This window comes from Macrotis lagotis, chromosome 1 (genome assembly GCF_037893015.1).
Source record: "Macrotis lagotis isolate mMagLag1 chromosome 1, bilby.v1.9.chrom.fasta, whole genome shotgun sequence".
NCBI classification, from domain to species: Eukaryota; Metazoa; Chordata; class Mammalia; order Peramelemorphia; family Peramelidae; genus Macrotis; species Macrotis lagotis.
This window is the reverse complement of record NC_133658.1, coordinates 608,455,104-608,470,562: the sequence shown is the minus strand read 5'-3', so window position 1 is coordinate 608,470,562 and position 15,459 is coordinate 608,455,104. Positions and strand designations below refer to the sequence as shown.

Sequence of the window (15,459 nt, the reverse complement as noted above, 5' to 3'; positions counted from 1 at the left end):
TAAAGAAGAGAATATTGGACATTAAGAAGAGCTAGGCTCCAGATAAGGTGACTGAGCTTAGTCAATCTTCATCTTTCTTTTCCTCATCTATAATATAAATGGGATAGGCTAGATCAACAGTTCTCTAACTTTTTGGTGTCACAGCCCATTTACAGTCTTAAAAATTGGGGAGGATACCCCAAAGAGTATCTTTCTATGTGAGGTATATCTCTTGATATTTACCATATTAGAAATTAAAAGGTTTTATAATTATTATAAAAATAGCTTTGAAATGTCCCCTGAAAGGATCTCAAGGATTCTTGGCCATGTTTTGAGAACTCTTCAAGTTTTCTTTGAGCACTAATGATCCTATGTCTAGATATAATGATCCTATGTTCTTAAGGATGATAACCCAAGCTTGGGGTTGATCCTAAAGATTATATATACTTAAACAGACAAAAAATGCAAATGTATATTTATATCAACTTATCTCATCATTCCCCTTTCCTGCTTCTTCTAAAACTACTACCAGTTTATCCTGTCTTTATTTTATTTTAATTAATCAATAAGCCCTTATTAAGAGCCTACTATGTGCTAAGGGTTAATTTGTACATAGTTGTCTATGTGTAGTCTACCTCATTAAACTATGAGCTCCTTGAAAGAAGAGAATGTTTTTCTGCCCTTCGTTGTATCTTCAGTATTCAGCACAGTGACTGGAAAATAGTAGGAGCTTAATAAATGTGAGCTAACTTATACCTCCACCAATAATCAAAGTCCACAGAATCAACCATGGTCAAAGAGAATCCATCATAACCATGTCATTTGCAGGGAGAGAGAGAGAGAGCATGGTGAGTAGATTGGGAGCTATCTTTGACAATAAATGATATGGATTCAAATCCCCCCTCTTAACACATACTGACTCTGGGAACAAGGACAAATTATTTAACCTCTCTATGCTTTCAAGACAACTCTAGGATTATAAATTGGGTTAGATGGGGCAGTGGTTAAAATGCCAGCCCTGAAGTCAGGAACACTCATCATCTCTCTGAGTTTAAATCTGTCCTCAGATACTTTCTAGCTGGGTAACCTTGGACAAGTCACTTAACCTTGTTTGTCTTGGTTTTCTCATTTATAAAATGAGCTGGAGAAGGAAATGGCAAGTCACTGTAGTATCTTTCCCAAGAAAACTCCAAATGGGGTCACAACTTAAAAAAATATCAATTGAAAAACAAAAAAAGATTATAAATTGCAGAGAAGTTGCCAACCACAATTGGTAGAGAGAGTTTTCTCACTTTGGAATTCCCTATCCCAATGAAATCACAAGCCCAGTTCCTATATCTTCCTAAGGGAGCCTCTGAAAATAGGACAAAATTTCCCTCTTTTTTGAATGAGCCAATGAACATAAAGTCCTAATGTTTATTTTTGCCATTAGTTCATTGGGAAATCCTGTAGTTGCTTTCTTTCTATGAACCTCAATTTTCCTTTCTTCCAAACAAGTAGGTCCCCTGGGATCTATAAGGATTCTAACAATTCACTTTTTTATTAACTTTGTATTAAAGTTTACATTTTATATTTAAAGTTTAAGAAGTCCTTTTCCCTAAAGTAGTAGATCAGATTAAGATCGGAGAATAAGATGTGTTGTCGCTGAAATTTAGCTCATCTCTATTTTGTCCTTATTAAAAATTTTTGTCACTGTTCAATCTGTATCCCAAAGTGATCAAAGAGAAAGGAAAGAACCTATATGTAAAAAATATCTGCAGCAGTACTTTTTGCAGTAGCAAATAATTGAAAATTAAGGGAATGATCATCAATTGGGAAATGGCTAAACAAGTTTTGGTTTATGATTGTGATGAAATATTTTTGTGCTACAAGAAATTATAAGCATGAAGTTTTCAGAAAAACCTGGGAAGACTTAGATGAACTGATGCAAAGTGAAGTGAGCAGAACCAGGAGAACGCTGTATACAGTAACAAGACTAAAACAGTGATCAACTGTGAATGATTTAGCTGACCTATTCAGTGATACAAGACAATTCCAAAGGGCTCATAATGAAAAATGCTATCTGCCTCCAGAGAAAGAACTGATGAACTTTGAGTATAAACTGAAATATATTTTTGAAATTTTCTTTATGTTTTTTCATTTTGATTTTCTGTAACATGGCTAATATGAAAATGTTTTGCATATCTTCACACTTATAACTGACCTCAATGTGTTGGGAAAAGATTGGAGGGAGAAAACTTGAAACTCAATTTTTTTTTAATTATGTTAAAAATAAATTAAATTTTAAAGGAAAAACAACAAAATCCCTCCCTATTGTAATATTATACCTTATAATTCTTCTTTTTTGCATATTTAGATACTGTGCCATTTGGTGCATATATTAAACATAGGTATTATTTAATTGGCTGGCATAACTTTCAGTATAAAAATATATTTCCCCTGTTTTTCTCTTTTCACAAAATCTATTTTTTTAAAAAACAAAAAAACACATGCACACAAAAAAATTTTAACAAACATTCAACAAATGTTTACAGTGGAATTTCACAATTTCAGTAACACATAAATACATTTAAGAGATTACTACTTCCCAAAAGAATCCTCTCTGTAGTTCCAGAACCTGGTGGTGTCTGGCACATAGTAGTCACTTAATAAATGTTGATTGAATTTCTATATATGACTAACAAGATACAGCAGAAAGAGCTAGAAAAAGAAGTCCCATTCAAAGTAACCTCAAACAATATAAAATACCTGGGAGTTTATCTGCCAAGGCAGACTCAAAAACTTTTTGAAAACAATTACAAAACACTTCTCACACAAATAAAATCAGATTTAAATAACTAGTCAAACATCAACTGCTCATGAATAGGCTGAGCTAATATAATAAAAATGACAATTCTACCAAAATTAAACTACTTGTTTAGTGCCCTACCAATAAAAATTCCAAAAAATTACTTTAATGAGTTAGAAAAAGTTGTAAAGTAAATTCATATGGAGAAATAAAAAGTCAAGAATTTCCAGGGACTCAATGAAAAAAAGTGCAAAAGAAGGTGACTTAGCTTTACCAGATCTAAAATTATATTATAAAGCATTAGTCATCAAAACTGTCTGATATTGGCTAAGAAATAGAGCAATGGATCAGTGGAATAGACTAAGTGCAATAGCAGGAAATGATTATAGTAATCTGCTTTTTGATAAACCCGAAGAGTCCAGCTATTGGGAAAAAAAACTCTCTCTTCATTAAAAATTCTTGGGAAAATTAGAAGTTAGTATAGAAGAAACTTAGATTAGACCAACACCTCACACCCTCACACAAGATAAGATCAAAATGGATACAGGATTTAGACATAAAAAAGACAATATTATAAGCAAACAATCAAAGAATAGTTCACCTGTAAGATCTATGGAAAAGGAAGCAGTTTATGATCAAGGAAGAGATGGAGAACATCATTAAAAACAAATTAGATAATTTTGATTACATTAAATTAAAAAGCTTTTGCACAGACAAAACCACAGTAACCAAGATCAAAAGAAATGTAGTAAATTGGGAAATAATTTTTACAACTAGTATTTCTGACAAAGGACACGTTTCTAAAATATACAGAGAACTGAGTCAAATTTTCAAAAAAAAAGCCATTCCCCAATTAACAAATGGTCAAAGGATATGCAAAGGCAATTTACAGATGAGGAAATCAAAACAATCCATAGTCAGATGAAAAATTGCTCTAAATCATTACTTTATAGCGAAATGCAAATTAAAGAATCTCTGAGGTCTGAATTTCTCAGACTAGCCAATATGACCAGAATGATCAGTGTTGGAAGGGGATGTGGGAAATCTGGGACACATTGTTGGTGGAGTTGTGAACTCATCCAACCTTTCTGAAGAGAAATTTGGAAGTATGCCCAAAGAGCAACAAAAATGTGCATATCCTTTGATCCAGCAATAACACTACTGGGTCTATACCATGAAGAGATTATGAAAAAGGGTAAAAACATCACTTGTACAAAAATATTCATAGCAGCTCTCTTTGTGGTGGCAAAGAATTGGAAATTAAGCAAATGACCTTCAGTTGGGGAATGACTTAAGAAACGGTAGTATATATGTATGTGATGAAACACTATTGTTCTATTAGAAACCAGGAGGGATGGGAATTCAGGGAAGCATGGAAGGATTTAGATGAACTGATGCTGAGCGAGACGAGTAGAACCAGAAAAACATTGTACATCCTAACAGCAACATTGGGGTGATGATCAACCTTGATGGACTTGCTCATTCCATCAGTGCAACAATCAGGGACAATTCTGGGCTATCTGAGATGGAGAATACCATCTGTATCCAGAGAAAGAATTGTGGAGTTTAAACAAAGACCAAAGACTATTACCTTTAATTTAGGGGAAAAAAGTTATCTTATTATGTAATCTTGCTATCTCCTATACTTTATTTTTCTTGCTTAAGGATATAATATCTCTCTCATCACATTCAACTTAGATCAATATATACCATGGAAAGAACGTAAAGACTAACAGACTGCCTTCTGTGAGGGGTGGGGAAGCAAGATTAGAGGAAAAATTATAAAACTCAAAATATATAAAATCTTTTTTAAAAAATAAATGTTTAGTTGAATCAAATTATGGGATAGCAGAAAGAGCACTGATCATGGGATATGATCTGAGTTTGCTTCTCAGTTTCATTGCTTACTAAATGTGAGGCCAGGGCAAGTCATTTTAATGTGAGTTAAAAGATCCCTAAGGGTCCCTTTGATAGTCTTTATTTTTTATTCTTCCAAATGAATTTTGTTATTGTTTTTCCTAATTCAATAAAATGACTATTTGGCAGATTAATTGGGGTAGTATTGATAGTTTAAATTAAAGTAAAATAATCATTTTAATTATAGTGGCCCTGCTGATCTCAGAATAAATGAATATTTCTCCAATTATATAAATCTGGTTTTATTTGCATGGGTTTTTTTTTAAATAATTCTGTTCATATAGTTCTTGGGTTTTTATATTGGGATTTTATATTGCCCAAAGTTATTTTAAATGGGGTATCTTTTATTATCTCTTCCTGTAGGATTTTGTTTAAGATATAGGAATGCTGATGATTTATATGGATTTATTTTATATACTGTTACTTTGTTAAGATTGTTGTTTCAACTAACTTTTTAGTTGAGTTTTGGGAATTTTCCAAGTATATAATTACATCATCTGAAAAAAGAGATCATTTTATCCCCAATTTGCCAATACTGATTCCTTCTATTTCTTCTTCTCTCATTGTTATTGTTAGGGTTTCCAATACAATATTCAATAATATTATTGAAAGTGGACATCCTTGTTTCGCCTCTGATCTTACTGGAAAGGCTTTTCTCATTACAAATAATGCTTACTGATGGTTTTAGATGAATACTTTTTATCAATTTAAGGAAAAAACTATTTATGCCTATACTTTCAAGTGTTTTTTCTTTTTTTAAAATTTTGTTTCTTTAACGTAATGGGGTTAAATGACTTGCCCAAGGTCACACAGCTGGGAAATTATTAAGTGTTTGAGGTCACATTTGAACTCAGGTCCTCCTGACTCCAGGTCCAGTGCTCTATCCACTGAGTGTTAAACTAGTTTTCCAAAAGCTTTTTCTGCATCTACTATCATGCTTTTAAAAACTTTTTATTATTAATATTGTTGTTTTCCTTATGTTTAATCATTCTGGCACACATTCTGCTAGGTTATAATGTATAATTTTTGTGATATAGTGATGTAATCTTTTATCTAGTATTGTCTTTAGGATTTTTGTATCCAAATTCATTATTGAAATTGATCTATAATTTTCTATTTTTATTCTTCCTGGTTGAGGTATCATAAAAGGAGTATGGTATGATCCCTTCTTTGTTTATTATTCTAAATGATTTATTCAATATTGAAATTAGTTGATCTTTAAATATTTGATAAAATTTGCTTATAAATCTGTCTGGTCCTGATGCTTTTGTCTTAGGAAGCTTATTTGTGGCCTCTTCAATTTATTTTTCTAAAATAGTTCTTATTTAAATATTCTATTTCCTCTTCTGCCTAATCAAGGCAATTTATACTTTTGTAAATATTCTTCCATTTCACCTAGTTAAATTTATTGGCATATAATTAGGCTAAATAACTCCTTATAGTTGTTTTAATTTCATTGTTGTTAGTGGTATATTTATCCTTTTAATTTACATAATGAATGGATGTAAAAACATTATTATGTACTCATGTTAAGTGCTGGTGGTGAAAATAGAAAAAGTGAACTAGTTCTAGCTCACAAGGAGCTTACATTCTAATTGAAGAAAACAATATATATAAGGGATACAAGGTGCAAAATAGATTGAAGTCCTAAGGGAGTGGAAGTAGAATGCACATATTTTCACCCCCTACCTCATTGTATCATGAGGGAAGTGTTCTGGAAACCTTAAAGCATCATATAAATATGAGCTATTATTTCTGCTTTGGGAAAGAGGCATGATCAGATAGAACCATTTAAAAGAATCTGGTTATGGTGAGAATACTCACCAGAAACAACCAGAAAGTTTAGTTTTCATAGAAAGTTTACTCTTTTAATGCGATGCAAGACCCTTTAGAAATTGCTTTAGCTCCTTGGAGCCCATAGAGAATTATGATGTCCTTTGGAGAACAAAGTTCCTTGAATAAATGGACTATATTTAGAAAGTGTTAATTAATGCCTCTCTCAAAGACTTGCTTGTAGCCATCAGTCATTACCAAAACATTAGGTAGTAAGCTATAAAAAAAAAAATATTGACACCAAACAAATAATAAATGGTTTGACAGAGACAGATCACCCTGGACTCAAGTGGAGAGGTCTAAGAATCTAATTGGTCTTCCCCACCCTCATTCTATAAATGAGAAAAGTTAGACCCAGACATATTAAATGGTTTGCCCAGGGTTTACATAGCTAATTAGTGGTGAAATGAGAATCCCTATTAAAGACTTTTCATTGCCTTCCTAGTCCCACTATTGCTTCCGATTGAAAGGAAAGAGAAATCATCATAGGGTGGTCAGAGAAAGCTTCACAGAGGTGCAGTCTGAAGGACTAAAATTCATAGGTATGGGGATATAAGGAATGCATTTCAGAAGTGGAAGCAATATGAAAGTAGACAGGAATACATTAGGCTTGTTCAGGGAACAGGGAGTTAGACTTGTCAGAATGAGTTGGATAGGTTAAACTGGAACAAGTTGAGGAAGGGCTTTGAATGAAGAGCAGTCTGAGGAGGCCCTCAGTCAGCTCAGTCATTCCTGGTGGTGTTAGCCTTTGTGCTCTTTGTGGATAAGCACTGTGCAAATACACCAAAAGATCCACCCACTTACTAAACTTCAAGATACAGAGTCTCAGACTACAGGGATTTCTTACAAATTAAAATTTTATTTGCATTTTGACTGAAGCACAGATTCCGGATAGAGATTTCTCTTCTGCACAACAGTACAATAAGCCAGTGCAAAATATGCTTTATTTCATGTACAAAAACAATGTGGCAGTATGATGACTGTTTACACTTTAGTCTTCATTCTCCACTTTCCATGTGCCCTTTTTTAGTCACATCTACCTAATTGGTAAAGCCACCTTGATCTAATGGTTGAATTTCCAGGAAAGAGATATACTTCCAATTGCCCTTGGAAGAGAATTACCCAAATGGAACAATCTGAAAAAGGATGCTGAATAAGGAGACAGAAAAATAAGGTAAATACTACATCAAATGAAAATGGGAAGAATAGAGTTAATGGTTTAAGAAATGTAAAGAAATGCAATAATCTGAAATACACATATTAGATATTCCTAATGTTACAAATATTAGATAATACTTTAACCAATATTATACTTAGGAAAGAATGGAAGGTAAAACATTTGCCCTAAATTAAACATCCTTTAGAAAATGTTTCCCCCATCAGCGTGGTATCCAATGACCCTTTACAATTATAATATCATCTAGGCAAGTAGTGCTTATAAAGAAATTACCACTTAAAAGTATTTTTAGTAACAGGGCTACCCAGGTTCATTCTCAACTTGACTCTGAAAACTCTGAAGATGCAGACAAGCTAGTCAGTGTAGAGGGATGGCTGCTTGCTGTCTACTTTTGATTCCAGGTTTTTTATTTTTTGCCAGATCTTTTTCCAAATCACTTTGCTTTCAAGTGGTACTGAACCAAAAATCTTCCATAAACTAGCTTAAGAAATCATAGGAATTCTTTTAGAAACAGAGTTATATTCATAAAGGCACATCTAGTAAGGCACAGATGTCATATAAGTTCTTTTCAAAGACAATGAAAGAATAATAAGATACCTCCTGAGTACAAAAGCAACAGCTAATTAAAATAGTGCTAACTAGAAGTTAAAGTGGATCGAATACACATAAAGATACATATACACTAATAAAGGTAACACACTATATATCTCAAGTTCAAAATCCTTTCCTAAGTATAGGTTCTGGTCAGTGTTAGGTTATATGTAAAGGAACATTTACAAAGAATTACCAGACTAGAATCCTTTTCTGTCCACATAGAGAGGATAGCACAGGTGGAAAGCAAAGGAATTTAAATTATACTAAGGGGCCACAAGAACATTTAAAAAGATAAAAAGTGGGCAGTTCCCAGTAGGTTCTCCAGCTAAATCTTATCAAGATCTAGCTCTGTAAAGTAAAGGAGGGGGAGAAACCACGCCAAGATAGTCTTTTTGAAGGGTCAAGCCTAAAAGAGCCTCCAGACATGTCCTTACTTTCTCCCTGAGGCACCCAGTGTCCAAAAAAAAAAAAAAGGCAGCTTTGGACAGGGTTAAGATAACACATTCACTGATAGGGGCCTTTTCCCTTGGAACAACTGTGGCATCCCAGATAGCCAGGGTCAGACCTAGGGAAGGGAGTTGCCTAGGTTTTTACTTGAAGAAGGTCCAAAAGGACACAGTTAAATTGAGAGCTCCTAGAACCAGGGACCGTCTTTTGCCTTAACATAGTGCAGATAGGGTTTCATAAAATAATGAAAAAAGGTATATCCCTCATTTCCCCACCCCAAGCACCATCTTCCCTGCCTAGCTGTATTGAAATATACACTATGAGAACTACAAAATAAAAAGTAGAAAGAACGCTTGAAAGTCATTTAACCCATCTCATTTTACCTTCATTGAAGCAGATTTAGAGTCAGAAAATGACCTGTCCAGATCATCCATTTCTTAAACAAGATACTCAAGTCTCCAGTTGACTTAGTCACTCCTTTGGGTTGGGCAATAAAGGTAGGGTGATTTGTCCCTATGTGTCATTTAAAATGCACATTACTTAGGAAGGAGGTAATTTTGATTTTAGTCCCTCTCCCATTAAAAGTTTCATCAGTTTATCAAATGACCTTACTTGGAGGTTTAAATAAAGCAGAAGCTGAAGAAAAGAAGACAAAAACAGAGATGTTTCTATGGTGGAAAATCAGAGAGTTATCACCCATACCCAGATAGCCAAAGCCTACCATGAGAATACATGATATCTAATGATAGTATGGAAAGTCAGGTTAGAATAAGTGCTTAGACACATTTCATCTATCTTGCTATTTCTCCTATGCTATAGTCCCAACAGGTTGAAATAACTCTATACATAGACGTTGGGTTTGTTAGTGCTTTCTACTTAGTCTGTTTTCCAATTGGGCATCCACCAAGGAGGAAAAAAGAGAAATTGTCAATTAGTTCAGTTTTGCTTTGGAGTGGCCTAAGGGAGGGTGTAGTGACAGCTGAACAAAGGCTTGGTCTCCTACAATGTATTCCAGGGATCTGCTACTCTTGCTAAGGAAAAAAATGGGCTTAGACAGTACTAGTCCAAACCCCAGGATTCAGAACTTTCTATGACATTTGATGAAATCCCTCTTCCTTCCAGGAAGCCAGAAAAGAAAAATAAAACAAAAACCCCCCACAATTTTGAGGTCAAACAGCAAATAGAGAATCAACCCTTTTCAGAATATTTTACAACCAATTCAAAAAGTTTTTCTTTCACTTTTTATAATGGGAAGATAAAACTAAGATCTAAGTATTTTATTTTTGAGCAGTAGTAAGTGGGAAAATCACCTTTATGTGGATCTAAATTTATTCATCTAGGATAAGAATAAGGACAGGAGTTCTCTAGGTTTTATCAGTACAATGAGGAAAACTATTAGTATAGATCTCTTCTGTAACTTATGGAGCTGACTTTCCAGGGCAGAAAGACTAAGTGACTTGCCTAGGGCTATACTATGTCAGAGATAAGTCTTGAATCCAATTCTTTCTCCCAGGTCAGTTCTTCATTCCTTATACCAAGCTGTCTCTCATTTTGCAAAATTTGCCCTAACTAGCTTAGGGAGGGGAAAGAGCAAGGGCGTACACAAGGCTTTCCCTAAACCCTGAGCAAAATATGAATATATACATGTATGTGTTCACATGTGAGTATAGCCACATATAACATGTGCACATATATACATATATGACTACACTGATTTTGCTACCTCACAAATTAAAATGCTATTGAGAAAGAACAGCAGCTGATTTAGGTTGTTTTTAATCTCTTTTTTTGTTAAATATATAAGATTTCCCCAAAAGGAAAAGATTAAATACTATAAACATCCCTAAATGCAACTCCCCCACCCACCCAAAAAAATCTAAAAATTTCAGATTTAGATGGCCTTGAGCAATCTTCAACTCAAATAGTCCTGTAATTGATCACCCAAGGGTCCTCTGGGGGTTTACTGACAGATATATTCAGTTGTATCTGTGTCTCAAAGGCTTGTAGAAATCCTGAAGACTAAAGAAAATGCTGAATTCATGCTTTAAGTCACTAGAAAGCATTTGACCCAAATGTCTCCCATTCATTCAACATCAGACACAGGTAGATTTGGTAAAGGACCCAGGTCCAAGTAGAGAAACTTATATTTTCAGTGGGAGTAGGATAAGAATTGGAGATGGGAGGTGCCCTAAATAAACACAGATTTGTAGACTTTCACCATTTGCTGATCAAAAGCAGTCCAATATGGTAGAAAGCATCTCTAATCAACATCAAGTCAAGAAATGCCTGGATTCAAATGCTTTTTAAGGAAATTCCATTTGGATAAATTTTGGGCCAGTCATTCAGCCTCTCTAAGAGTTTGAACTTCACCTGAGTTTACCCATATGTAAAATGTACTATAGTACTAACCTATCAGGCTGCTGTGGGGACGAAGTAAGAATACTTACAAAGCATTATATAAATGTCACTTAATACACTTGCTGAGATTCCTAGAACTGGAACATTTGTACAGCAAAAGCACAGCTAAAAAAGCAACAAACTTAGCTCAGAGTCACTGGCTAGGGCCCTGGAAAAATGACTGGTTAATGAATCTTCCCACAAAAGCAGAGATCTTAATCAGTGATTTTTTTTCCTCCTATACTGAGCAGCAAGTCACACATCCTAAGTGATCACTGCAATTGGGTGAATATACTGAGAATGAGATCCTTCATGCTGAGTAAGAATTTAAACTCAGAATGGGAATTCAGAATGCTAACCATTTCTATACCTCTTTGAGGGAGGAGACAGCAGACTGTTAAGAATTTTTCAGTCGCTATAATCCATTTTAGTAATGTATATATTGCATATATACACCCTAAAAGTTTTATTGAATGGGAGCAATCTCAGAAAAAATTATTTTTCCTATAAATTCAGCTCTATTATTTGTTCTAACTTTGAAGGCTGGCCCTATAAGTGTTTGGGAATAGAAAGAACTAACTAGTCTGGTTAACTAACCCAGAGGCCAGGCTTCTTGAAGAAACCAGACTGGGGGTATATAAACATTCTCTACTAGGTATGCATATATTAACACAATAATATCTAATAGTTACTAAAGTCCAAACCCCATCTAATGCCTAAATAATATCAAGCTTTGTGAAAGGCAAATAAATAGGGACTTGCTCATTTTTTAGCCATGAGGCATTTTATTCTGGTTTTAAAATTTTTTTTAAGGCTGGACCATGCTAATTTAGGGCTGACCAAGCATCAGAAGTGGGTTGGTTTTCCAAAGCTTTCATATTAGTCAAGTCTAAATAGCTTAAGTTAAGATTTACTGAACAATAGGCTTTAGCTTCAAAATGTGTGTGTGTATATATATATAATATATATATATATTATATATATACACAATATATATTGAACCAGGGAAAGAGATGTGATATTGACTTATTGCTGAGACACCCATCTTCCTGTCTTTTACTTTTTATTCCCTGTATGGTTTTCTTCTTTTTTTCATAACCTGGGGGCTATTTCCCTCTGTACCACTGACTACATCAATAGAAGGGTTTTTTTTTTTTACTTTTTTGGCAACTCTAGCCTGTTAATGATTTTCTGACATTTAGTTATTCAAGCCCTCCCCTGAAGCAACCCTTGACTTGGGAGATTTGTGAGTGGTATGGGTGAGAGCTCACAGCAGGTTAATAACTCTTCACCAGCACCCCGAGGCAGAACAGAGAAGGGGTCACAGAAGGGAGCAAGCTCTCTGCAGTGAGGGTGGGAGCTCCTGCCCTAGCCCACCCACTTACTACTGACCTCACCAAAGTTACAGCTACCTTTACTCAAGGAGCCAAGTCACTTTGCTATTCAAGGTATGAGCCCTGGAAAAAAAACTCTAAAGGGAAAAGGAAAAAAATCAATCTGGATCTCGGAAGCAGACACATATGTGCCCAGTGCATAAATATCATGGTGAGCAGGAATCAAGACTACTCCTTTAAGCATAGAAAATAGGACATGACTGAAAATGAACAACCACAAAAAACTCAATGTGTATAGTCTCACTTATTATTACTTTTCCACTTCAGAATATTTTCTTCATTTATAAGGACCCAAGAGCTCTTTAAAAGCAAAACATCATGCATAAGTGATTGAGGTGTGATGCCTTTAGAAGAGAAGGGTCTTGTGATCCTATTTTAAGTTTTCTATACTTTTCTGCTTACTGGTCAGTTTCAGGAGAGAGGAAGATGAGCTCTAGACTGTACTGCTTTGAAACTAAATAAGCTATCAGAATTAGCTAAAATCCTCTTTTATGGTTAAATTTTATTATTAACTCTACCCACCAAAGGTATGGGTTGGCACGGGAAGGCACTCAGCTTGTGGACAATGACCTTTATTTCTCCTAAAGAACAGTGTCTTATTAAGCTCTGAGTAGAAATTGTTTCTATCTTTGTTTTTGCATCCCTAGTCCCTAGCAAAATCCTTGGTGTCCTTCATAGGTACTTAATAAATGTTGGATGATTGATGGTTCATTGAAAAGAGTCGCAGGCCAGGGATCAGAAGAAGGTTCTAATCCCAGTTCTATTACTGCATGACCTTAGACAATTCATCCGTGTCTCAGTTTTCCTAGTTATTTCCTATATATATTATTGTGGGAACAATAATTAGCTGTCCCAACCTACTTCACAACATCTTAGTGATGATCAAATGAACTAACAATGTGAAAATCCCCCAAAACATTTTAAAAGCACCACTCTGATGGGCAAAATCAATAGGTAACACTTGTCTTTCTAAGTCATGAGATACATGGAGCCAAAAATAATTTGAATGGAAAATTAAGGGAAAAAACTCAAAATGAATAGAAAACAAGAAACCTCTTCCCAGCCTCCCACTATGGCCCCATGCATATTTCACTGATGTTCTAAGGATTAGAAAGGACCTTAAAATATCATCTAGTTCCTTCCATGTCTTCAACAGGATTGCTTTAAACTTTTCCCTACAGATGAGACAAGCCAGAACTGTAACAGGAAAAAATAAGTTTTAGCAAACCTAGAGGAAAGTCAATAATATTCACAAAGGTCAATTCCCAGTTAAATTTTATAGGAGAACCGAGAACTCTAGTACCATGACTGTCAAAACCACCTCGTGGTTCACTGGAAACTCAGGGGCTTTTTCCTTTTTTGAGTCATCACCAATGTCACAAATGCTTAAAAGAAAGGATAAAATTAAAAGTATATGAAATTACAGGTAGGCTGTGGTCTCTGCTTCAAGACCCGTGTCAATTATCCTTTGTGAAAGTCAACATCCATTTTCTTTAGCTGTAGGGATTCTTAGAAAATGGTCCAATCTCACCCCTGGGGTCACTGAAGTTTTCAGAAAGAACATTTATCAGCATAGTAGATAATACATATAAAGCAGGGCATTCACAAATATAGAAGTGAAGATATGACCACAACAAAGCATGCCTGGGAGTCATTGTATCATGTTTTAAAAATGTACAAAATTATTTTGAAACATGGATAGGGAAGGAAGGAGGAAGAGTGAACAGAGAAAGGATAACAACACAAAATGAACCCTTATCAGTTATATGATTAAATCCCAGAAGAGAAGGGTGGAGGTATTCCCCAAAAGAATGTGAAGGAAAAGTACTTCAAGAAATCGAGAGAAGGACTCAGCGGGGTAAGTCACTAGAATCCAACAGTTTAGTCATTCTACCCACAGATCCACTTAGTCAGTGAGAAGGCACTGATGTGAAACAGAGGAGACAGGAAAGCCAAGGAATCCTAAGAGCTCCTAACTCCAGCGTAAGTTTCAAAGAAAAAAAAAAATGAGTGCTGTTGTTTTTTTCATTCTAGAATGACAAGGTTAGTGAACAAGGATAAGAAAATTGAAAAGTTTAAGAAGGCTTGAGGACAGAGAAGTGAGGGGAAAGGAGCACATTTTCTGGACAGTTGTCTTTTCTTCCATCTCTACCAAGTTGTCATCATCATTGTTTTCTGTAGTTGTAGTGGTCCCCTTTGAGCTTTCGACTTCTTTTTTTCCAAACAAGTCCCTGTATTTTGCAGCTGGGATGATGTCTACATTGAGGGGAGAAGGGAGAAAGAAAGGGATGCCTTGGAGTCTGATGTCCTTAGATCCTGCTATTCAAAGTCCACTTTTCAAGATGATATGGTAGCCATCATTGCTTTCAGCTACAACAAAGAAAAATAAATTTAATTCAAGGAAGAGGGACAAAGAATTATTGAAGATATTGAAAAATCAAATTCTCTGTTATGAAATTATAATCACAAAGCTTGACCTCAAAGCAAACAATATAATAATTCACCTCTCTATCCTCTCCCTTCCAAGCCACCCTCTTTACAGAAAGAATATTAGCTATAATATCAGGCTTCTCTATTGCATTAATTAGTTTTACAAAATTATTTTTCCCCTTTAAAAATATTAACTGAAACTATAGGCTATAACATTGCTTATTGGGTCATCATATTCTGCTAAGGTCCTGTTCAGGGAAATAATTCTGAGCAAAATTCTAAAAGGGCATTTCCTTCTAGGCCATCACTCCCAAGAAAAACCCTCGTCATAAGCTCCTGACACCAGTCTTATAAGGTATTATGTATCACACAGTTTGTAAGTGGAGGGGGGGGCATATACAGTAGAATTTGCAAGTTGGCTGAATACATATTTTCATCTCCTGAGGTTTAATTATTCTTGCCAGGATGTAAATAACAAGGATTTGCAGGAAGTTCATAAATGT

General features: G+C 34.9%; 1 protein-coding gene across 2 annotated transcripts in view; it reads right to left on the bottom strand.

Moving 5' to 3' along the window:
• Window positions 1–7,356: 7,356 nt before the first annotated feature.
• Window positions 7,357–15,459, bottom strand: part of TFCP2L1 (transcription factor CP2 like 1) — a 57,609-nt gene continuing 49,506 nt past the window's right edge. For both annotated transcript variants that reach the window (XM_074214970.1, XM_074214971.1), the window contains one exon: window positions 7,357–14,896. In XM_074214970.1, coding sequence (XP_074071071.1) covers window positions 14,850–14,896 — 47 coding nt within the window. In that variant the 3' untranslated portion in view covers window positions 7,357–14,849. The remainder of the gene's footprint in view (window positions 14,897–15,459) is intronic.